Below are 25,466 nucleotides of genomic sequence, written 5' to 3' on the forward strand. Positions count from 1 at the left end.
TGAATAACAATGGAGAGAGAGTTGAGCATAAAGAAAAAAAACTTGATCATCTATTCAAACAATGCTACCTAAGTTGATCTAAGTGCAACTCCTCACTCCCTGCCTCCCCTTAGTAGAATGTCGCTTCAAGATTATTCAAGACATAGGAGAGGAACAGGATTACAGGGCCATGGACTATATGCAATGACATATAACCTGAGCTGCTGTGGAGATGTACCTGGAGATTCTTAGTGGAATTATCCGAGGAAGGACAAATAGGAAGGAAATAAGGAAAAAAAAATAATAATGGAGCTGACAGAGTAAATAGGAAAGAATAAAACAGATAAAAATGATGGACTGAATACATAAAGAAAGTTAAGACATATAAAGAGAAGGACTTCCCTGAATATGCCCTTTATTGACACCTTTCCTTAACTACTGGAGACAGCCTATCGTGCTAAATAAAGCTTCAAAATTATGTTGTGTGGAGACATGTGTGGAGAAAGGAGCTAGAACAATTCGATACCTGGCTTAGAAAATATGTGAACAAGGAGAAAACAGGAAAAAGAAGGTATTTCAGAAGAATGGAGACTGGCTGTGAGGGGCTTCAAAGTGCTGTTTTAGTCACAGCAGATGATGTTTGAGTTTATGTAAAGGTGTTAAGTACTGTACATTGTTTACTTTTAACAGTGAACCTCATGAAAAATATAGTAAAGGACGCAATTCTTAAGATTAAACTTGAAGATCACCATGTCCTACAGATGCAGTCAAACACATTAAATATTGCACAGTTAGAAAGTCCAGTGGTAACGGATAAAGCAGCATTTCTTCACTCCCTACAGACGAAGCCACAGATTAAATGCAAAGACTTCCTGATGAGAGGCAGTATTTCAGCAGACATGGATTAACAAGTTTTGCTGAACTTGAGCAAACTCTACAGTACCAGACCACGAACACTGCAAATTCCTTTCAAATCGGGGATAACTACAAAAATGTTGGGAACAAACGATTTAGTCATTCCCTTTCAGTGTTCAAATAAAAACTCAACTGCATGCCTACACACGCAGTTGAAAGTGCTCCTCAGGATCTAATTATATAAATTTTCTTTTCCTCTATTAACATCATCTAATCTGTACATAACACATAACACAGAATATGACTTTTTCTGCCTCTTACATGCTTTGTTTTGTTGGATGCCAATTCAAAAACTGACTTAGAATGCAAAATAAAAGGAACAAATAGTAAAAGAAACTATCACTTTGCTGAAAACCTTCAGCAGTAACAGTGGGGAAATGAGTAACAGCTATTTGAACAAAAATGATTTTATTACTTTTAATTCTCAACTACAAGAAGTATTTGGAGTGCTTGAACGGCCATCACCCTAACCTTTTTCTGTATGCAGCTCAGACATGCCTTTTCCCAATGGATATTGTGCATCTTGTTCATCTTTGACAGCAGCCAGAATGGCTGGGCATTCCCTTTCTTGAAACTGTATCCTGTTTCTGACACTGTTCAAGGACTGCTTTGGAGTACGTGTTAGAAAATGTACTCATTTTTTGTCTTTTACTACTTGCATTATTTAATAAACTAAGACCCTGCTGTTCCAGTCACTGTACGGATGGAATAAGTAAGACAGTCCCTGCTCCAACAACTTAGAATCAAAGGACGAGGCAAAAATGAGGACAGATGGATAAAGAAAGAGTGGGGAGTACAAGGAAGCCATGAAAACTATTTTGGTTAAGGTGGTAGGAGGACATGTGTCAATCTAGCTATATTTGTGGGATAACTTTTAAAAGCAATTCAAAGGAAGTAGCCTGGTGGATGTTTACAGTGAGCCTGTGGGACAACATGACAGAGAGCATGACGATGGCTGACAATCCATCAGGCTGTGCAAACTCTTGCTACCAAATGAGCCAACACAAGGGAAGTGAAAGCAGCTCAGTCCTAACGTACGATGAGCAGCAAGTGTAGAAACGAACACAGGGACAGACATCATCAAAATGACAGCCAGGAAAATAACATACATAAAGCAAAACTATAATGGTCAAACTCAGGGAAAAGCACAGTGTAGCTGAGATCCCAGAAGGTAAGAACCTGAACAAGGGTTCTGGCTGCACAGATGACTAGGGAAGGTTACACCTCTAAAATACAGAAAAAAAAGTGGTTTGAGTTATGCTGGAACACATATTTATACATGATACCAGCAATGAGCTGACACTGTTAGAACTGCACAGTGACTTCATCTCCTGAATGGAAACAGAAATCTTACAGACCATTTCTCAAGTCAAAGCTACTTTTTCACCTACACACATTAATTGACCCTTACTAATGTTACATTTCACACACTGTTTTATAATTCTCAGTGTCACAAGATCCGCCTTACTGTTCCACAGCCATACCTACATATGATGACGTTCAATAATTCTTTGCCACCAGCCAGCTGTGTTCACTCATTGTTTGCCCCCCTGATCATTTAATGAATACTTGGATTATCACATGTCCTTTTGAGCTCCCACTGCTGAACACCAAAATGAATTCCTAAGCTGTGGTTCTCTTTTAACCACTGAAGAGCTCAGGCAGTAGTTAAATTATAAAGCAAAAGAATGCAATAGAAGATTCAAAAGAGAAGCACAAGAATTATGTGAGTTGGGTACAAGGAGGCTAGGAATGGGGTAAGCTGACCTGGACACTCAAATCCTTTACTCTGGAGAAGATACAGGAGCACTTTAGGTCTTTTAACAGATTAAGGAGATGGTCTGGATTATCTTTAAATGCCCTTTAGTGCCTACATTCTATTTTCTCACAGGACCTTTAGCTGGCTTAATAGCAACAAAATAAATAGCACTGCAATCAACTTGAAGTTATGCAGATTTTTTTCTTAATTCTCTTAAAGAATGACAGGTACAGTGGGAACCAAAGCAATATTATGCTCCCATATCTTTTAATTAATTAATGTATCTAAAATGCTTTCAGTAACTACTTAAATAAAACCAGAACATGCTGAGCTGAAAATAATACATTGATACGAAGAAAACTGAGAGGTTTTGATATGCTTTCATTTTTAAGAACCAAAATGAGGAAAAAAGTTTACAGTTAAATGTTCTGAGAGAATATTAATAGCAAAGAACTTGAATTCTGAAAAGAGTCCTCTCAAGAATCAGATGGCTTATTTAAAAAAGCCATCAACCTAAGTAAGAAGTAATGGTGCATTTATTTTAAAGTTAGTTTTGAATTTTAAAGGAGACTATAAGTCTTATTATTAAACTCAAGTTAGAAAACAGTTTAACAGAGCAAGTCCACTTTGTCTATTTAACAGAATTCTCTTATAAGCCTGTTCATGACAACAAAAATATACTGCTTATTGGCAGCTTCAGTATTTCTTCTTATCTTAGCAGCTTTTTCACTCTCTGAGGCACAGAACAAAAAAGCCCAGACAAGGGCATAATTTTGTTTTTTCCTTATCAACAAACTACACAGGAAAACACATAAACTTTTACTCAGAATTAAACAGAGTAGCATCTACTGAGATCATGAGATCAATTAATCTTAAGAAAATCTTTGAAAACTATTGGTATTAAAAGGTATTTCAATTCAGCTCATTCATCTTAAAAAGTACCTTGAACCTGCCCTAAATAGCAGGATCTATTACATAATCCATACTTAGGCTTATGTGACCATACTGGAGGTTTCTCATTTAAATGAGATCAAAATCTCTGCTGTTTAGCGTAGGCTTAAAGTCTTTAACATTCTTAAACAAAGGACTCTTGAACCCAGCTGCACATCATGTAAAACAAGGTTGTAAGACTTGAGAAAATCAGACATACGGCAACAATTCTAAAAAAAGAGGTAAAATAGGCAATTAGCTTTTGCCTTACCTCTAACCAAGGATCTGAACTGCTAGAGACACTGATTAATCTAAAAAAATACGGCACACTATCACCACAAAAATGGGAGATGATTCAAGAAGTAAGCGTACAAGTCTAGAAGACAATGTCCTTATGGCAGCATGATGGATTTCACGTTCAGTATTTCAGACAACCGCCTGTATTTACCAACAATCTATGTGAAATACTATTTTCTCACACACGGTATTTATAACGATTTATGTTTGACAGCTTGAAGTAAATAGAACAAACTCAAATTTTCAAGTATTTTGACAGTTCTGTGGTTTGACTAAAGTTCACGGAGTCTAAGGAACGTGCGCTGTGAATAAAGCTTAGATCGAGATATTCCAAGCCTTCCTGCTGCTCATGTGAGTTTGAAGGTACTGCTAGCAGAAAAGAGTTTGTAACGGAAGAGTGAGGGTAGAAGAATATGACTTTTTTCTTTGCAGGAAAAGAGAATGAAGAGACAAGACTGAAATTTACAGGACAACAGAGAAGTGGCTCAAAGAATGGAAGCAAATCATGGAAGATGATGGGAGCTGCAGGATGCTGAATATCAGATAGGTAAAAACATATTTGTATATAAAAAGCTTTTGTCCCAATTGAGTCATGCAAGACATAGTTGTAGACACTTTAACCCCGTCAGACTTCTGTTTCTGATGTGAAACGCAATGCATCATTACTCTGAGCAAATTTATAACCTTGTTTAAAAAATCCTTAAGAAAGATCAAAAGATCAAGCGTGATTAAACAGCAAGGTCAGACATGCTATCCAAAATAGAAGGTAACCTCCATTACAGTGTATCAGGTGAAAAAGGGGGAATTTGTGAAGGGATTAAGAAATATTTGAAACAGATTGTAAAGTTAGTTATCAAAACAGGAAAACTTTCAGAGAATCTATGGGACCAAGAGGTCATTACAAAGTTTAAAAAACAGACTTTATGAGCACATGTGGTATGAAAAGCCTGCCACAGAAGATGTGCCTGTAAAACCAGTTTTACTCTGAAAAGATAAAATAGTAACGAATCAACAGAACCAGAGGGTATCCACCCAACAGATCTAGAGAAACACAGGGAAGAAAAATCAGAACTACTGTCATGTAATTATCAGAAGGCAAGGTACTTCCCCAAGGCTCTTGAAAACATTATGCTACCATGACAAAAAAGGAAGAAGAGGAGATAGGAGCAAATGGTTAAAAAATTTCATCCTAAAGGAAGATCATTCTCTTTCTTTCCTGCAATCCTGTGTTTGCATTTGTGGAAATCACTGCATTGACAAGCTACTATCCATATATAAAATGTTCACCATTTCCAAAGTCAAGAGGCAATTCTATGGTTCTTTGATTTCTATGATTTAAAATGTCCTTTTCACTGTTACTGTATATGCCCAAATTACAAGAATCTCTTTTTTTGAGTTTTTTTGTTGTTGTTTGGTTGTTTGGTTTGGGGTTTTTTTTTGCTATGGTTGAATAAACAAACCCAATTACAAGTTTTGGGAAATTAAGAAACATACAGCAAGTTCTTGATAAAATCTTTAAAGAACAGCTTGTACTTACCTGCTTTCTGACACTGTACAATCTTCTCATATAAGCTATCTGTATTTTCAACTACAGTCCTGATGGTCTGAATCATCTGTAGAGAAAATAAATTACAATATACAGAAATATCAGTAAAACTCAATTTTTATTGGAAAATTTTTAATCTGTACAAGATGCTTAAATTTGAACTCGAAACAATAATCTAGTGTTTCTTGTTAACATAATGAATATATTCATTTTCCTGGTCATGACCACGCAGAGAAGTGCTCTAAATGCAGCATAAAGACAGGAAAAATACGATGGTTTTGGGCTGGGATGTGTGAACACTGAAGTAAAATGTCTCATCCATAATTCATCGCCTACCAAAAAAAGTGAAAATTATACAACTATATACCAGGTAATTAAGTTTTGGCGGCTTGAGTGAGATAACCTGGAGGCAGGTTTCCTCTTCCTCACTCTCTCTGCCATTCAGGATGATGACCACTCACCACCCAGTGCTTCCTTTTTCCTAGGGATCATCCCACTGCTCTTCCAGATTTGCTCCTTCTACATTTTCCCTTTTTGTGGCTTGACCCGTATGTATGTATGAGACAGCACTCTATGGAGGAAAACACATCACTCAAGGCTGGTACTGGAGGATAAGGAAACTAAATTAGTGCTTTACCTGATCCTTCCAAACAAAAAGCCTTTTCATGGAAGCTCAGCTAAAGCACACCAATTCAGATGGAACTCTGCAGACTTTTCAGCCTAGGGTATGTACTGAGAGGTAACACCTTCGCTTCACACCTTACCCGCTGATGTCTCTGGTATCCACTCATGCAGTTTTCTTGCCACTAAAACAATCACTTAAGTTTGACATGTTATTTATGTGGGTGTTCATGTGGAACTTTCTTTTCCTTAGCAGACCACAGTTGCTATTATGAGCAGGAATGTGCCTTGTTACAGCGAAAAAAACCCAAACCTCTCTTAATGCTCTTCCTCAGAGAAACATTACTCTAAGAGGCAGGACTGCAGTAGCCCTTCCTCACACAAATTAGAAGGAGCCTTCTCCAGCTGAGTGACACTGAAGCTGTTTTTGTGAACGCTGCTCTAAGTGAGGTGTAAATCAATTTGGAAAAGCAGGCAGGTAAGCCTCAGGTTTTTATCATGGCAAGTGTGCAAGCGAGGAAGAAGAACAGCTGCAGAGATGTAAACTACCCGAAGGACTTATTTTCAGCTACACAAAAATCTGATTTAAGTAAATAACAAAGCATTTAAAAATCCTTCTACCTCCGTTTCTATCATTTCAATATAAAATGATAAAGAAAATTATGCTACATATAAAAAACACGTGAACAAGCAACTGTAGAGTATATGGAGGTCATCATACTGGAAAATTTAATCTTCACATCCAGATTAATCTGTATTTAATTTCAAAGTATCTATTTGTCTTGATTTGTATTATGTCGGTTTAAAAAAATTGTGAATTATAGCATATGAGGAAAAAATAACTTGATCAGGTCACTAAGCTGCAAGTGAAATACTTTAGTTCACTCATTTTAAACTGGATTGTTCTTCAAATATATATGTCAATGTTTACTCAAGCAAAGACTGCCTATAAGTAGATTTATGCTGATTAATAATTAGGTGTAACAACTTGAAGACGACGTTTTTAGAGAGAACTATACTTAAATGAGAGAATACTGTATTTCACCCAGATAGGCTTCTATAGGGAGCACTGCAACCTGACTGCTCCTGATCCGTCAAGGAGAAAGCTGCATTTCACTATGTTTCATTACCATTCGGTTTTTGAAACAGTATTCAGAAATTTAAATGCAGCCACCATAAATTTGCTTTCTAAAAGGCAAGGATTTTACGTGTTTCAATACGTATGTCATGTAACACATTTGCTTCTGTAATGCACTTAAATGAAGAGAACGAAAACAGCCGCATTCAGCCTCAAATGTACTTGCAATAACTGATGTTATTTTGCTTACTAGCTGAAAGGATGATGTAAAGCATCCTCCACTGAGATTCTGCTGCACGGAGAATCACCTTGAAAAATGAAATGCTGAGCATGTATGGCTCTTGTTTTGTCAGATTTGTGTATGCTAATACATAATAATAAGGACTGCAGTAGGATTCTCTGTTAGTAAGAAACCTTTCACCTGAGAACCCTTTTGACCAGAGTTCATAAAAAAAAAGGAGACCAGCTGGCTCTTAGTATTCGTTCTGAAGGAACTGTAAGAAATACTGCAACTGCCCTATGTCGAATAAAAATGCTTACATCACTGTTTCTTTGTTTACTTTCTGTATTGACAAAGCAAGAAAGTTGTACTAGTTCTGCAGATGAAATTAATCACTGTAGTAGTGCTCCATCACAACAAGGATAACGTTGAAAAAGAAATTATAATAATGTGCAGATTTCATATTGCAGAATTTTGGTATGTAAAGTTGCTTTGCCTAAATACTCTCAGATCAAAAGCAATGCCCTCTTTGCAACTTCTGAAGAAAAATTCCAATGCTTTTCATGTGACAAATTATTCTAATATAATTTTTATATTACCAAGGCCAGTAACAGTTACTTTCTTTATCTTTGGTCTCTAAACTACATACAAAGCTGTATTTAAGATTAACAGCGCCACTAAGCAATACTGGCTGGGCTAGCAATAATTCAGAGGTTGACCATTCAATCAATATTATGCTACACCCCAATTTTGTTGATGTCCTTCATGAGGGAAATAATGGAGCATTATGCTGTGTGCATGAGCAGGTGTCACCTTTTTGTTGTGTTTGATTAATTCAATATAATTTTATTCTTATATTGCTCCTCACCATGCAGTCACCTTTTAGTATGCGTTCAGCTATTTGTTAAATGACTCTTAAGGGGTGTTTGAACATATAAATTCTTTCCGGTATTCAAGCCAAAATTATAAAATCATTAAATCATTCATGTAGATATTAAAAGGGACTGAAAGACTTTTGGTAGACACAGCATACGGAGCAACTGAGTATAAATGGTTATATCTACACAGAAAATTAGCTCGATCCAAATTATATGTGCATGTGTGTGCTTGGTACAAAAGTGGAGTAGAAAATGCTGAGTAAGTAAAAGCTTCAGCGTGAAAACAGTATGCCTGCAGCAGAATGAGAAATTAAATTGTCAAGGAAAAATTACGAAAAGTGAGGAAAAAGACAAAGGCTAGTATATACTAAAACTAGTCTGTACTGAACAAGCCAGTGAACAAGCAGGTATTTGCTAATCACAGCCAGCTCTGAGAATATTATCAGTGACAAAACTGGAAAGTGAAATGCAAAGCAAACTTAATAGGGAACAACCAGTTACCAGCTGATCATTTAAAATGTATTGAAAATTATCCATGGCTATTCTAAGAAACGAAGAGAAATATAATATGAAGTCTAGTAGCTATACTTTCTAGCAAGTCTTCCACAATATTAATTCCTATCTCTAACTTCTGTTGCTTTTTTCTGGAATTAAAGATTCAGAATTTCCAACAAATATACTTTAAATACAGAATGTTGAACGCTGTAATTGCTTCAACTCCCCTTTCAATTCCTGCCCTCCCTACCCCAACCTTAATATGACCAGAGAACTGCTCTGGAACTCACTGCAGACTGGACTATCTTCCTTTATTTTTTTGGTCAATGGAAAATGGGAAATGCAGAATGGAATGCTTTATGAGCCTTGAAGTCATCACATTTTTGCAGAGGCCAGGCTGACAGCTTGACCTATTCATCAAACTCTGTTTGTTAAATCATGCAGTTTACCTAGTTACCAGAAAAAAATGTCATTAATTCTAACAAAAAGACAAATGTCAAGAAAGATGTAAAAAAAAAAAATATTTTTAAAGGGTTTTAAAAAGAAACACTAAATGTTCAGAGTTCTCAGTGAGGATTAGAGATCTCTATTATTATATATTGTCCCTGCCTTAAAATGCATGATGACGATGGTTAGAAATAAAAAAAAAATCTTGCTTCAGACTGATGGAACCATGTTGCTAGGAGTACCATTCATCACTTATATAACTGTGCCTTCACAAATGAAAAAGTAATATACTTTAAAAATATATCTATCCTCTTCCTCTGCAAAACAGAACTCTCATTAAAAGAGAGTTACAGAAATTTAAAGAAACGATATACATGTCTAGACTACCCTTTAGGCTTATTTTCTATGTTGCAAAGCTTTGTAGGTCTGTTTTGTTGTTTTATGAAAGAGCTAAGAGCTATGAACTAAGACTGTGTATGTCTATGCATGTATATAAGCAATCACACACACATACACATGTATGTATTTGAGACCATTCATGCAATTTCAGCTGAACTTGAACAAGCGAAGATCTACTTTTACCCTGTTTATGCCCCCAGCCTAGGGAAAAGACAGATTTAACTCAACCTTAATACTTTTAACATCACATTCAACAAAGAATATAGACCTTGAGAAAGAAATCTTTTTAAAAAGCCAGGATTTATTAATTCCTCTGCATGCAAAGCTGGTTGGTAGCACACAACGAGAGACATCAGCTGCATTTTAAAACGGAAGAAACAGCCAATGATAAACTGTCTGGTTGATGAAACTCAGGGAGAGAAAATAACTTCACTGACAGAGCTGCAACACCAAGGATTACCTTTATTTTTCGCAAGTAAAGCACACTACACATTCACATTTTGGAAGCTATGAACATGTGTTGCCAGTACTCTTAGACCTACATTCCAACAGTAGAATTGAAACCATACTTACAGTAGGAATAAACGAAATCTTTATTTAAATGGTTTTCTCCACAAAATGCTGCTGACATTCTCCTTTCATCTCAAATCTCAGCATATTAGATGATACTTCTGAAACCACAAACTATACTATTTCTGAAATAAGTTTAGTATTCGGTGGCCAAACAAGTGCTCTTACCAGTAGTAATAAAAATGTCATTTGCATTTTCCAGAAAATTTAAGTCCACAATAGTACAAATAGCACCAACAGCAAACAGCACGTCATAAAAAAAGGAAACCAAAACAGATCATCTCAAACTACAATACATAAACCGCTAATAGTATCCACACCATTTCAAAAGATATGTGTGATCCAGAGAAGGTCAGAAGTTGCTACCACTGCCCCAAGCAATAACAGCAAGGAAAGGGACTCTGGTAGAGAGCATATAAACACTTCCATTCTCAAGAACCACTATACCTACCAGGAACTATGGTCAGTTTAATTAAATATATGTATAAACCGTGCCCATCCAGTCCAGCATTCAATGCCAATACACCACAAGGCATTTTTGTTGTGGCACTGGAACAAGCAAAATAATTGTCCTTAGTCCTTTCAGTGACAACTGCCAGGGTTACCTTGCTCTGAAGCTGCGTAGAGAGTTGTTTTGAACTATATATACTGCCTTTGATTTTCCACTGGAGAAGAATGGTGTTATAGCAATAAGGAAGGAAATGACTGGAAAATCAGATAATAAATTCATATTAAACCTCAGAACTCAAATGAATCGTTCTAATGGTGTAGGCACCACAATGAAAGCATTCTGAAATGTCCAACCTTTACACCAGCACCACCACAAAACAAGAGAAGTAGACTTCTAATAAGCAGGTGACTTGTGTTCACATTACTGAGCTCAATTCAAAACTCAGTAAGCAGCGATAAAAACCTTACATCTACCACCCCTGAGACCGCTACCACCACTAGATCAGTGCTGCTCAGTTTTCAAGAGTAAAGGGTCCCCAAGTTCAAACAGGAGTGATACACAGCAAAGAAACATGTTGAAGTGATTGCAAAGCAGCATCTACACAGAAGGGACAACATAAATTTCTCCCAAGCTCAAGTTACACTCTTTCAGACGACCACTTAGCCGAACTTTAAAATATCTGAATACTTCGCTAAGTTCCATGGAAAGGATAACTTTAAAAAGATAGCTGAACAGTTTTCAGAGACTACAACATTCTGACAACTACCACTGTCAAGTGATGAAACACCAAAACACCTGCATAGGCCCCAGCAGAATAGATTTTTATTATTTTTCTTTCAAAGTTTTTCTTCAAAACCCAGAGAAATTTTAGAAATTAAGACATAAAGATTAAATCTAGCTGTAAGTTGAGCAATGCATGTTATGCAAAGCAGGTACTGATTGGGAATAGTTACACTGAGCCTTCTTTAACGACAATTTCATCAAACGCAGAGACATGTATGTGGGATGCACCAATGAGTCCTGAGGGGTTGGACCGACATCCATTGCAAGGCAACTCGCAGTTATCTCTGCAAGGCCATGGCAATTGGAGGATGTTCCTGGAGCGGAAGAAAGCAAATTTCACTCCTACCTCCAAAAGTAAAAAGGAGGATCAAGGAACTACAGGCCAGTCAGCCTCACTTCAATCCCTGGGATTGACCCAACTGTTGAATCATGGTATTGCTATTTTGTTACATTTATTACAGTGTATTTACATGATTTGCAACAGTTGGGCTGAACATTTCGCTGAAAAGCTGGTCTTTAACATGGAAGGCTTGAATCAGATTATGAAAAATGGAAGTGTCTTTATTGTGCAAGCACTTAGGAAATTGTACGTCTTCTGTCAGCTAGCCCTTACTTGTGGTGGTGCAGGGGTGACCAGACTTCTTAACACACTTCCAGACACATGAAGGACATGAGAAAATGATTGGGGAAAGTCAGCATGGACTTCCAAAGGGGCAATCAGACCTAACCAACCTGACAGCCCGGTGGAGAGCAGAGCAGTGGGTGTCTTTGATTTGAATGCATTGAGACCTTCAGCGCTGTCTCTTGTAACGTCCTCACAGACAAACTGATGAAGTAAGTGGAGGCCACACAGGCGGGCAGTGAGGTGGGCCGAGAAGTCACGGACCAGCCAAGCTCAAAACATTGTGATCAGCAGCATGAAGTCTGCCTGGAGGACAGTCGCTAGCGGTGTGCCCCAGGGGTTGATACCGGAGCTACTACTGTTTCAGTGTCTTCAGCAGGATGACGGGGCAGAGCGCATCCTCAGCACGTTGGCAGAAGACACCAAACTCGGTGGAGGGTAGATAGAGCAGATGGTTGTGCTGCTCCTCAGAGGGACTTTGGCAGGTGGAGACATGGGTGACAGGAACCCCATGGAAAGGGTCGAGCAAAGGGAAGTGCCAGGCCCTGTACCTGGAGAGGAATGACCCCCTGCACGCACCAGTACGGGCCGGAGGCTGACTGGCTGGAAAGCAGCTTCAGAGAAAAGGACCCGGGTGTCCTGGTGGACAAGAAGTTGAACATAGCTAAGGAAGTGCAGCGCCGGAAGACCGAGGGAGGTGACCCTTGTCCTCTGCTCCACGTTGGGGAGGCCTCAACTGGAGCGTTCAGTCCAGTTTGGGGTTTTCCTGTACAGGAAAGGTATGGACTTACTGTCCAGCGTAGGGTCACAAAGAGCATTTAGGGGAGTGGAGCATCTTTTGTGTGAGAGGCTGAGAGAGTTGGGATTCTCCAGGCTGGAGCAGAGAGGGCTCGCCTCGGACCTTGGCTAGTCAAACACTGGAAGAGGTTGCCAAGTCTCCATCCTTGGTGCTATTCAGCACCCAGTGGGACCCAGTTCTAGGCAACCTGCTCTACCTCAGCCTGCTTTGAGCAAGGAGGTTGGACTAGACGATCTCCAGAGGCGCCTTCCAACCTCAGTGATTCTATGTAAATAAGGATTTTAGTAAAGTTGACATCTCTAATGGAAAGAAATTTTTAGAACTGAGCTTTCTGGCTCAAGGCAACAATCAATAATAACTTCGTTATAGATAAAAATCAGGTGTAGTTTTGCCCAGACACTCCAAATCTGCTCTATAAAGAAGAAAACTGATCCCACTATCCAAGCACAGTCCAAAGCGCCAAGGTGAGAAAACAAAGTTGGTAACAGCTACTTCTGTACACACAGAGGACTCCTCACATCAAATTAAATTTGCCTTAAAGCAATAAGGTTTTTAGCAAACGTATTTTTTACATCAGAAATTATTTTTCCAACTATGCAAGAAAATAAAATGAGCACACAAACACATAGTCACTGACATTGGAAGGGACCTCTGGAGGTCATGTGGTCCAACTCCCCCTGCTCGAGAAGGACCACCTAGAACAAGCTGCCCAGGACTATGTCCAGACAGCTTTTGAATATCTCCAAGGATACAGACTGCACTCCCTGGGCAATCTGCGCCAGTGCTCAGTAAAAAAAAGTGTTTCCTGATGTTCCAACAGAGCCTCCTGTGTTTTAGTTTGTGCCTCTTCTCCTGTCACTGGGCACCACTGAAAAGGTCCTGGCTCTGTCCTCTTTGCACCATCCCTTCAGCCATTTATACACACTGATGCGATCCCCCCAAGCCTTCCCTTCTCCAAAGTGAACAGTCCCAGCTCTCTCAGCCTTTCCCCATAGGAGAGATGCTCCAGCCCACTGATCACCTTCCTGGCCCTTTGTTGGACTCCGTCCAGCAGTTCCCCATCTCTCTCATATCAGGGAGCCCAGCACTGGACACAGTACACCAGGTGTGGCCTCACCAATGCCGAATAGAGGGGAAGGATCACCTCCCTTGACCATAACACATACCATGTATTATGCTATCATTAAGTATTACACTTCCTTTTAAACTTCAAAATTCCATCTTCTTCCAAAACAAATGCAGAGGAAATTTCCATTATGCTTCCTGAACTCACCGGCGTATTATAATAGAAACATAATGCCGTACCTAATTGACAGTGGCAGTATATCCCCATTAGTGGTAAAAACATGGGAACAGACTTACGGCTTCACCTTTTCAGCCTTCCTTTTCTCTCTCACCTCTTTTTAAGATGTTTTGTACTCTAAGAAACACATACATGGAACAGGGTTTTTTTGTCCTCAGAAAGAAGCAAGCTGAGATTATGCCATAATGCAGTGCAGGAGTATAAGAGACAAAATCCACTTAGGAAAACTAATTCTTGTAGACCCGAGAAAAAATAGGACATCATCTGTTCTTAATTCTGCAGTAGCCCAAAATGAATTAGATTTCCCACAGTTCCAGAAAATTTACCAAAGGAACAAACAGTCCACAAGTTCTCCATTAAAAAGTCTTACGTTCTTTCTTCCTCATAAGTAAGTATTTCAGAAAGACTAGGCTGAAGCAGAGTAAATAAAATAATCAGAAACTCTCTTCTAAACTATGCACACAATGACATTAAACTCATTTAATCCAACAGTCATTTCTCCTTGTTTTCCTGACACTCTGTTTACAGCAAAATTCTTTTCATTGCTTTTAAGCTACAATGAACAGAATGAAAACACTATGTACAACATGGACAAGAAGGAAGCACATATATATGAAAAGAAAATATCCTGTATCTGTAAAGAGAAGCACAAATTTATCATCCTTGTGAAAAAATTAAGAGGCCGTGTTATTTTTGAAACTAAAACTATCGGTAACAGTTCCAATAACAACATTTTTTTTCACACAGAATGAGTCAAAAAGACAAACAGAAGATTACAAATTTATCAAGGAAGAAAAGGAGACCTGCTGCTGGAATTATGGACTACATTTAAGAGAAGCTGCAATGCATCTGACCTATTTTTATGCTCTTCCATAAACATTCCATTGGACTACATTAGAAAAAGGACAGGAAGCTAGATGAACTCCTCTTCTTAAGTAGTCATATTATTTTACGCTTTTATGAATACTGAGTCAGCCATTAGCCAAAACGGAATTAGTAAGAGGACACAAAAAGCTTCACCATTCATGCTCTTAACACAAAATGAAGAAATCTTGACTTCCCAGAAGCACCAAGTTGTCATTATCAGAGCTTTTCAATCAATGTAAACCAGCTCATATTTCACAGCGTTTGGCAATGGAGTCTGAATATCCAAAATTAGATGTTTGTTTCTGCCCTTGTGGACTGAAAAGCCCAACATAAGCTGAGGGTATCATCTGTAGCTCTATTTTTGGAAGCATAATAGCAACCCTCAGTTTAAAATGACTGTCTTGTTATAAAACAGGAAAATAAAAACTGATAATAAGCAACACAACTCTTTTTGAAGAAACTGCCCAAGCTATTCACTTTTTTTCTGATGCTTTTCCATCAGTTTTTGTGACAGACTAACAACTACACAACCAGTAACTTTAAATTCATTTCAAAAAACAGGATCTACAATTATAATTTATTAAGCATGGCAAAAATCCTTACCTGGGCTATTTGCAATATTAAATTGCAATGAATGATGTATGTTTTTCCTTAGATCTCTTCACCACTGAACTGTATCCATTTATTACCTAAATAAAGACGGTTCTAACTCTGCAGAGACTTGATAATGAAAGTAAACATACCGTACAAAGCCAGAGGCAATAATGGAAATACTGAGACAGTGTGTGTTACTGGTATTTACATATTACATTTATATTGCCAACTCTGAAACACTGTTATAACACACACGCTAACAATCCACCACTAACACTGAGAAAGTTGTTCAAACTCTAAGAACCCACGTACTTCACACCTTGACGATCATCCCAAATCTGGGAGCATCATTAAGTCATACATCTTCAAGAGTATTTAGCTGGTTTAGCTAGATCAAAGCTGTTGGAGCTATACCTACTATCTCTAATCCACTTACCGGGAAAACATACCCTAATGTAAAAATCAACACAAGCAACTGTCTTTAATAGTTTTTTCCTGTTGGAACATCAGGTTAAGTTCAGCATTTACGACAGCTATCAGAGAAGAGCTAAAAATTTTAAAAGGCTAAAAATTTAATAGTTACTTCATTTCAGCATGAGCATTTGAAAGGGCACTTTGTCAAATGCTTTTGGAAAATCCAACCAGACTAATCTTCCATGTCTGGATGCTTCTTGGCTTCAAAGTACTCCAAGAGATTAATGAGCCCTTCACTTTATGAAAGCTGTATTGACTTTCCCCCAACATGACATGTTTCTCCATATTTCCTCTAATTTTCTTCTTCAAAACAGTTTCTACCCATTTTCACAGTACAGATGTCAGCCTGTCTGATCTGTAATTTCATGATCTTCCCTGGAAACCTCTTAAAGTACTGGCACCACACTAACAACTTCAATAGTCAGTTTCAAGTGAGAGGATACACACAATTAGCAGTTTGGATATATTAACTCTTGAGATCTTTCAGAAGCCTTGAATGAGTATCACCTCTTCCTTGTATTTTTTTTCTCATTCATTTTGCCTTTCCTGTGTAATATCTTCTATCAGCTTTTAAATTCAAGATGAATTCTCCAGTGAGTCCTTCACAAAGAAATGTTTCATGTGAAACCTTAATCGCCACAGGTAAACGGACGCAAAAATTAATTTAGTGGTGTGGCTTTATTTCTTTTCCTGGGCTTTCTTTTATACTTTGATCAACTAGTGGTCATGCACTCTCTTTGACAGGCTTCCAGGTTTTGGTATTTTCAGAAAATAAGTTACTGTTAATTTTAAGTCTGTGCAGGTTGTTCCTGGAATTCTTCACTGTTGGCTTTCTTTTATTTTTTATTTAACCATGGCAAGGTTAAATATCTATCCTATCCTTCTCATTTGCATGTGACTTCAGCTTTCTGGAAAACGCCTTCTTTCTTTGAACAGCACCTCCTCCTTTTTGTCCATCTCAAGTGTTTTTTGGTAAGTGGCACATATTTACTTCATGCCCCCTGTGTGGTATCTTTAGAATGTCTATGATGTCTGCTCTTTCGACTACTTCTCTTACTTTTTTGTTTTAACAAGGTTTCTTATTTTTACATAGTTACGCTCTAAAGTATAAAAACAAGGAATAATAGCTTTTCCATCTTCAAAGCCTAAGTTCTTTGCTTTATATGCCAGATGATGCTAAGAGTTAAACTGTACCAGGAACACCCATGGAGCTGGACACCAGAAGACATGGGCTCAAGAACAACATTCTGAACCACCAAGGAAACAGAACTCAGTCGATACCATTCATGTATTCCTCAGAAAAGGTACCAGATGGAAAAATCTGGATTTTCTTCAGGTGCACAAAGCAGAGAGTGGTCAGATGCTACCACATGATTTAAAAATACATGAGATCCAAAGATTGAGTTCAATTGCAGAAGATGGGTGATCATCTTGAACTCAGGCTTCTCTGCCACAATCAGAAACAGAGTATTTAGATCAAAAGAAAGTTATGCAAGAGTTAACGTAACCTATTCACTCACTCTGTTTTAGGAGATTAACTGGTAATTACCAGCACTGGATCTAGTATTTTTTGGTTACCCCAAAAGTTTGCAGCCTCAGAGGGTGATTTGTGGAACAAAGGCTTCTTAACTGAGCAACTGGAACATTATTAAACTGAGATGAAGTAGAGAAGTATTCATCTACTTGTTCTCTCAGGATACAATTCTAAAACTACAGCGGAATGGCAACTTAATTGTAACCAAGGACCTGCATCAACAACAAAATAACTAACACAGACTTTATGAGCTAAGCATAACTCAAAACAGATCTGCTAATCATTTTTTTAGGCCCTGTGAAAGAGCCTTTGCTTCCTTCAGAATTATGAGCTTCAATCCAACATACCCAATACAGAAGTGCTCCACTCAATTCATCTATATTGATATCAAGGTGAGTTTTAAAAGTAAAGAATATTTAGGGGGTTGAGCAGTAGCCAAAGTATGAAAGGACTATTAACATTTGACCAAAACCTTAACAATCAGTCCTTTTTAAATAGTCTTTTGATAAGCCCTACTAGTAGCAGTGCAGCCTATAACACTTCAAGGTATAGTGTCAAACCACCTACTTCCCAACGGGATGGACATGTTCAAGTTCAAAATAAGGGCTATTATATTTAATTCATGTCATCAGCCAAATCTGTAATTCTATAACATGAAGTTAACTTCCATGTGATTGCATATGCAATCTGTGGTAGAGTCAGTAGTTGAAATGAGCCAACAATAAGGTAACCAGATTTAAACTTACTATAGAGCTACTAATCACTAGTCATATGGTGTTTTCCAGTTTACAAGCTTTGCCATATTTTAATACCTCTCATTTTCATCATCTCACAATTCCCACCACCAATAAACGCAGCCCTGCTCCTGAGCCTATCCCTAGGATGTATATACAAAACTGTTCATTTTGTTTGATTTCATTCAAATTAGACATAGACTTCCTACACTGTAGTCTGCAGACATTTTGAATTACAACATAACCTCAACATTAAACAAAAAAAAAGAAAACAAAACACCAAACACCACCAGAAATTGTGGAAAAATTAATCTAGCAGCATTACCTAATTAGGATTTAATAACATTTAATCCTAATTATTGTAGCAGCATTACTTTCTCTTCTTTCACACAGGTATAGTTCTCTGCCTTTTCTGCAGTTCTCTTAGAAGTAAACACCTGCTCGCAAAGTTCAGAAAACCTCATCTTTATCAGATGGGACACTTTATCCTCCTCTAAGGGCACACAGAGCCAGTCAAGTTCTCAACAATACCTGGCTTCATCTGTATGATCCTCTAGCATCTATTTGCAGTGCTATTATACTCATCACTGAATAATGCTGCAGACTTGGGACAAGATCATTATTATTTTTTTCTCTTGCCACAGTGTAACTTTTTTCAGGTTTACGTATTAAAGGTTATAAGACATTTTAAAAAAACAAACATGCAATGGTGTGGAAGAGGCACTTGCCTTAACTCCAAGCTTCAGTCTGCAGCACTGATCAGTGATGGGTGTGATGACACCAACAGAATGCATGCTGAAGTATCACATAAAGGAAGCTGAAGTTCATGAACAAGAGGGAAAAATAAAATATTGTTAAACAGTGAAAAGATGTTAGGGTAAAAAAAATACTCAGGAGCATGGAGAAGCTAGAGAAAAATACACAATTTAAACTTTTGTTTTTCCCAAAAATTCCTAGTTCTTTTGGGTTTTCATTATTCTGAAAAGATACAAAAGCTCCTATAATGTGAATAAAAGCAAAATATCCCTTTATTTCCTGGCTAAAATTCTGGTTCCAATAATGCTGGTGATAAATTACTCATTACGTTCAAAAATACAGTACTTTAGTCTGTGTACAGTACTAGCCTCTATCACTTACAGCTCCTCCATTAATGTAGCAATGAATGCTGACAATTTAAGAAAGCATGATGTGCTATTTGTTTACATATAAAAAACCCAAGTATCTAGTGATATACTAATTAACTTACCATTTGCCTCATTGTTTATTTAAAAAATATAAGTACCTGCCCACATAGAAAATATTCTCACCGTCCCATGTGTCCCTGCAGTATTTGCACTCTCCCATAATTATTTCAGTGTGGACTGACTGTGCCACTGGAAAAGGTCTTACATCCTTTCTCCCTTTACAAAGCAACAATGAGTCCTTTAAGTACTCCCAATGTAAACAAATTCTGAATAATTAAAAACCTTGGCTGAATATTGCTTTCTATGTTTATTATCATTTTATAAAAAGAAGGGTATTTCTGACAAATAAGAATCCCTTCATTAGCCAAAAATATTGTCATCTTGAAACAACAGTACTTTGAGAATATCATTATGTGTACCAAACTGAGAATGCACACAAGGTAAATGACAGCCTGCGCATTTATGCTAACCAAGTTTTGTTTAATAACATCCAACTCAATCTCTGTTATCAACATCATCTCATGCGTACAGTACTTGACACACTGGAAGAACACAGTTACAGAATTTTGACCTATCTTGAGGTCTAAGCCAGCAGAAAATAAGACTAGTAGGTCATCATTACCTCGACAGCATATTTATCCTGTCTTAATTATGAATAATTCTCATTATTAAGCTGAATTTTACATCCACCTGTTAGTTAATCATGTCAGAAAAATCCCTAAGCCAAAATCAACCATTGAGATAAAAAGCATCATTTTGAGGGCTCACTATATGAATTTACACCAAAACCACAAAGAACACCATGACAGTATCAGACTCTATAAAACATCTGCTACTATAGGAAATATCAATATATTAGCTAAATAGCTTTACATCTCTCCTCCTGCCCTTGAGGAAAGGATGCTATGGATGCCTCCAGCTGTTTCACAATGTACCTTCAGAAACAAGCATCTCCCATGGCTGACTTCATTTTCCAGTATACCCTACAGATTTTAATTGCTTGATCATTTGTCAAACTGGACAGAGCATCGGCAGACAAAAGATTCACAAATTGAAACACATCCCATTATTTTAATCTGTAAGTTTAATTTGACAAAAACAACCTTTATTTTTACTTCTCTTCAATGTCATTTAGAGCTAGAAGCACTGTCATAGCCTCTGTCTTTGAAATTGAGTCGTTATCCTTTTGGGAACAGGAGATGGGAAATGGTTTGAACGTGCCACTAAATAAATATTCTATTATTCTTACTTATGAAAATGAAGTATAGATTTCTGAAGTACACAGATATTCAAATCATACGTAGACTACAGGATGCAGGGGGGGGGAAACTACGTGAAAGACAAAGAGCAAACGAAGCCTGGACTGTAAAGATTTTTGGAGTCATGAGTCACCTCTATCTAAGTGGCATTCAAACAAAAAATTTAACGTAGACTTAAAGAAAGATACTAAGTATCTGGAATAGCTTAATACCTAACAAGCAGCATCACCACATCAGAACAAACTGCAGGTAGAGGCATCTCCACCAACAAGACAGAACTTAATTACAAACGTATTACAGATGTAATCCCAACAATCAAACTTGTCTGCATCCTAATTATAGTGATATACTATAAGCTACCACTAAGAGGATATACTACTATCTTCTTGTAGCTGTGCTACCATTTCAATCAAATTCTGTTGTAGTTACATCATCACTGAACTACATAAACTCCTACCTAAACTGCTAATTACCAATGAGTGCTTTTTGGACCTTGGTATAGCTTATTCTAAAGCTACTTTTTCTTTAGAAAGCAGTTCAAAAGATGTATATGAAACTGGCTATGGGTTTCTTTTCCTTCGTTTTCTCTCTTTAAATAGCAAGGACTGTTTTTTAAAACAGTGACTTGATCTTGTCAGATGAGTTTTCTCATTTTAGTGCACAAAATTAATGCAGGATTATCCTAGAAACGTTTACTTATTGTCAGACTATATATTAAATCAAAGAAATCATTAAACAAATAAATAAAGGCTCAATTACTCTGTCCCAGATTACTTCAGTAGAAAGAAGACATTTCAAGTCACACTCATTTGGATCTTTTTTCCATGCTTTAAATTAATGCAAGGCAGAGGTAAACCCATATTTCTCAGTGTATTAGCCCTTCCCTCCTTCTTGCAAAATGTTTAATTTCCAGCCTCTAAAGACAGAATTTACATATTTACTGAAGTCTAAGGACCGATGTTAACATTACAGCCGCTTACAGACATAAAAAAGCCTAATCAAATGAGATCTGTAAGAAAGACATAGCAAAGGAAAATGAAAAAGCATGTGTAGAATTTAACACTGCAAGGTGCTCATAAAACTACAGTTCCTAAAAGCAGTTCCTGATGTTCTTCTATCGTGTGTTGAATCAAAGCCAAAAGAAATCGAAGCCCACAAACTGGAAAATGTGAGGTAGCAAATTAATTTAAGAGGCTTATAGATATGTATAAAGTTTCAAGTTGCTGCAAAACAGAGGTACATCCTTTTCATGTTAAACCCTCTTGATGATAACCACTTTGCCTTCTGAAGTGTACAAACACGTATTTGCATGCAGTATATTAATCTCTGTGTTTTACTCAGTATGAAAACACCACCAGTTGCTGTACATTCACGGGAACGACTTTCAAGCACATGTAATGAAGCATGAAATAGGAAGTCACAGGTTAAAAATGACCTTTCAAAACAGGCACAGTACTGTGCATTATAAAAAGGAAGTCTTTCAAATACCATATAAAATAACCACAAAGGACTACTCACCATGTCATATGCCGTTACAATCTTTTTCAAGACCTCTGGAACAATCCCTTGGAGCTCCATAGTTGGATACTGATCATTGAGATTCAGCACTACCAAGGGTGCATTATCAGGTCCAACCAAGCGCATCGACACTGCCAAAATGCACTGCATAAGATTTGCTACAGGAGAGAGGCCACATAATTCTTTGAATGAAACTACTGCATTCTGCAAAAAGGAAAGAAAGAGTTTCCTTTACAGTTAAGTATGAATTTTAATTCTCGTTCTTTCAGGATAAAATACTTCACTGTCATAAGTTGAGCTACAATGTGGAATTACCGCAGCTTTTCTCTGAAGAACTGGCAGTTTTCCAAAGCAACCAGTATTAAACATGTATTTTACCAAAAACATTTAAAAAATCAAACAGAATTTAATACTTGCCACAGTATAGAAAAAAAATAGTATCTGTTTAGAACAAGTATGTCTGGTCTCTATCACTACTAAACCATGTCAATAGATGAATTCTAAAACTTACTGGTTATATATTTTGAAAAAATATAAAAGACATTTCAAAGTAATTTTTTTATGCCACCAAGAGAAACAAAATATTAAGTGCCGAATGCCCCACAGGCAAAGTGGAGCGGAAGGAGGAATTCAGCCCATTTGTAACTTTAAACATACCTGAACTATAGTCCAGACGTGCTGTGGATCTGCTGGCTCCCATTTGGTGTGATTCACAAATCCAGCACTCCCCTAGAGATGTCATTCCTATCACAGAATCACACTTAAGTGAATCTTTTAAGGTACTTTAATATAAACACCAATTTTGTACCTTTCTCTAAAATGTATTATAGTTGTATTTTATATCCAATATGGTAGAACATAAAACCGTATGTTTAAACTTGGAGAAAATTTCCACTATTAGAAATACAACGTGACTCCAAGTAGCCACTGAAATTCCATGATGGGAATATTCTCAGCACTGTAATGAATTTAGGATTTTTGTACCAAGTGGGAGCTGGTGATCTATGGCAAGTCTGGAGTTTGTGTTCCTGTAGGAAACAAAAACAAAAACATGGTATATTTAAGTTACAGATGTGCTCAGTGCTCCATTCTCTGCCTTACCCAAGCAGGGTATCTGACACAGATTTTCATTTTAAGCAAAATCGCTTTCCATCTTGCTGGCACGGTAAGACTCATTTGTGGACACGTTTCGTAGAGACACATAATGCCAACCTTAATGCAAACAGGAATATTTTGCTGCCCCTTTACAAGACAAAATACTCAAAGTAGACTTCAAAATACTTATATATAGTATATTCATACAAAACTACATCAATACTAAATTACATCTACTACAGTCATTTACAGTGTACTTTAAGTAAACGTTTACTACTATCTAGTAAATGTCCAGGAAACAGATACTACTTTTATTAACTGGACTGCACCTTAATGACAGAATAGTTACATAGCTGAAAAGACAAAGACATTGGGAAATCCATTCAAACAGATTTTGTTTGAGATAAACATCATGGGTAAGCCATTATGAACAACAATTTTACAGAGAGGTTAACAAGGACCCAGGGAACGTATATATTAACTAAGGGCAGGCAGGACAGAACCATGGCTGTAACCCTTCCCTTTGGACTTCCAACCCTACATCCGGAGACTATCCCTCGTACTGTCAAGCAATTTAAACATGCACCATCATATCCAGCTTAATCACTCATGTTATACTTTTATCAGTGATTAGTATGTAATGTCATGACCTTAGGTTTTGTCACAGTAATGTGGTACCTAACAAGGAAGAAAAAAAGCTAGCTATTTTTATACAGATTTTGAGAAACAGTTTAACGCACTGCTGCACACTTTTTTCCCTCTTCTTCCATCTTATATTAAAAAAAACCCAACCAAACAAAATAAAACAAAACAATTTTGCTCTTTATAATCTGGCTTGTGGGGACATTATTTCTGTATCATAAAAATCGTAACAACCTATAACACAAAATGTCAGTAATATAGAAATTAAACAAATCTCACATTCCCTAAGTTGATACTTAGAGTGGTTTATTTATTTTTATTAGCTGTAAAACCTTAGTTACGCAGTTTAAATGTGCACTTTATATAATCTGTCAGTAAAGCTATGCAAAACTAATATTCCCTCATGTACCTAAAATATCTTCTTGATAGCATTTTGAGAGATGATAATGATGAATTTAGCTGATAGCACAACTTTCAAACTGACAGAATAAAATACATAAAATACCTTTCAGTATCTCATGTTCAAAGAAACCACACTGTTGAGCCTGTTTTCAATTATATCAGTTCTGCAAAATACTGCAGCATGCACAGGAAGGAGTTTAAAGTAGCTACAAAAACTGTATGTTTTCACTGTTCCCTCGAATCTTGGGTTCGGCTCTTCCGTGAAAGGTATTTTAAAATCCAGTGTCCTTTATATGACAGAATTCTAGCCTTCAACACGTTAAATACAAGTTCACTTTATATATAGCCCATAATGTGAAACATTTATGAGTCAAAATATCATCCCCATATTTTTTAAACAACCTTTCTGTATAGCAGTTCTATATACCAAGTTGAATGGGAGTGTTTCATAATGCTGTACTAATTTCTTCTTTCACCTGAAGAAAAATCAGTTTTAAAACTGTATTACTATTAAAATCTCTTCGATAGAAGATTATTCGTGAAGAACATTTATCTACACTGATGTGCCTTTAAATTCAGAATCAAGTCTCAGACATTTATTTTAAACAGTTTCCCCTTAACATTACATAAGAGGATTTAATAGGTCACTTCATTTGAAATGACTACGCTTAACTGCTTTGATCACCGCTAGTGTTCCATCAGAAGTTTATAGATATTTAAAAGTTTTATTAAATAGAATGTAACTGTACAACTCACTTTAATCTATGTCTAAAAGGGTTTATTTACCTGGAATCTTTACTGGAATCTCCAAACAATGCATTTTTGAAGGGGGATCTCTTGGCTTCCACAAAAACAAGCACCTCAGCCTGTACTTTTTCCTGAAATTCGATGTGTTTACTATACGTGACCTTTAAGGTAAGGTAATTTACTTTAGTGGATGCCTTCTAACACCTCAGCACTAATTCCATGTATTTCTAACATTGTTGCTAGGAAGAATCACGGAAAGCATATGGTCCTTCTGAAAGTATTGCCTTCTATTTCGGAAGAAGGAAGAAACAAAACCTTAGCAAA

The 25,466-nt window shown here is 37.1% G+C and overlaps 1 protein-coding gene across 4 annotated transcripts in view; it reads right to left on the reverse strand.

Moving 5' to 3' along the window:
• PLCL2 (phospholipase C like 2) overlaps positions 1–25,466 on the reverse strand; it is a 105,036-nt gene that overhangs the window by 21,104 nt on the left and 58,466 nt on the right. The window contains exons 4-5 of one of the 4 annotated variants that reach the window (XM_037385672.1): positions 22,257–22,460; positions 5,418–5,493 (exon numbers count right to left, since the gene is read on the reverse strand). In XM_037385672.1, the coding sequence (XP_037241569.1) occupies positions 5,418–5,493; positions 22,257–22,460 (280 nt within the window). Of the gene's footprint in view, positions 1–5,417; positions 5,494–19,005; positions 19,113–22,256; positions 22,461–22,537; positions 23,285–25,466 lie in introns of those variants that run through there. The other 3 variants (XR_005103948.1, XM_037385673.1, XM_037385674.1) reach the window with 3 other exon arrangements.

Source organism: Falco rusticolus, chromosome 4 (assembly GCF_015220075.1).
Source record: "Falco rusticolus isolate bFalRus1 chromosome 4, bFalRus1.pri, whole genome shotgun sequence".
NCBI lineage: Eukaryota > Metazoa > Chordata > Aves > Falconiformes > Falconidae > Falco > Falco rusticolus.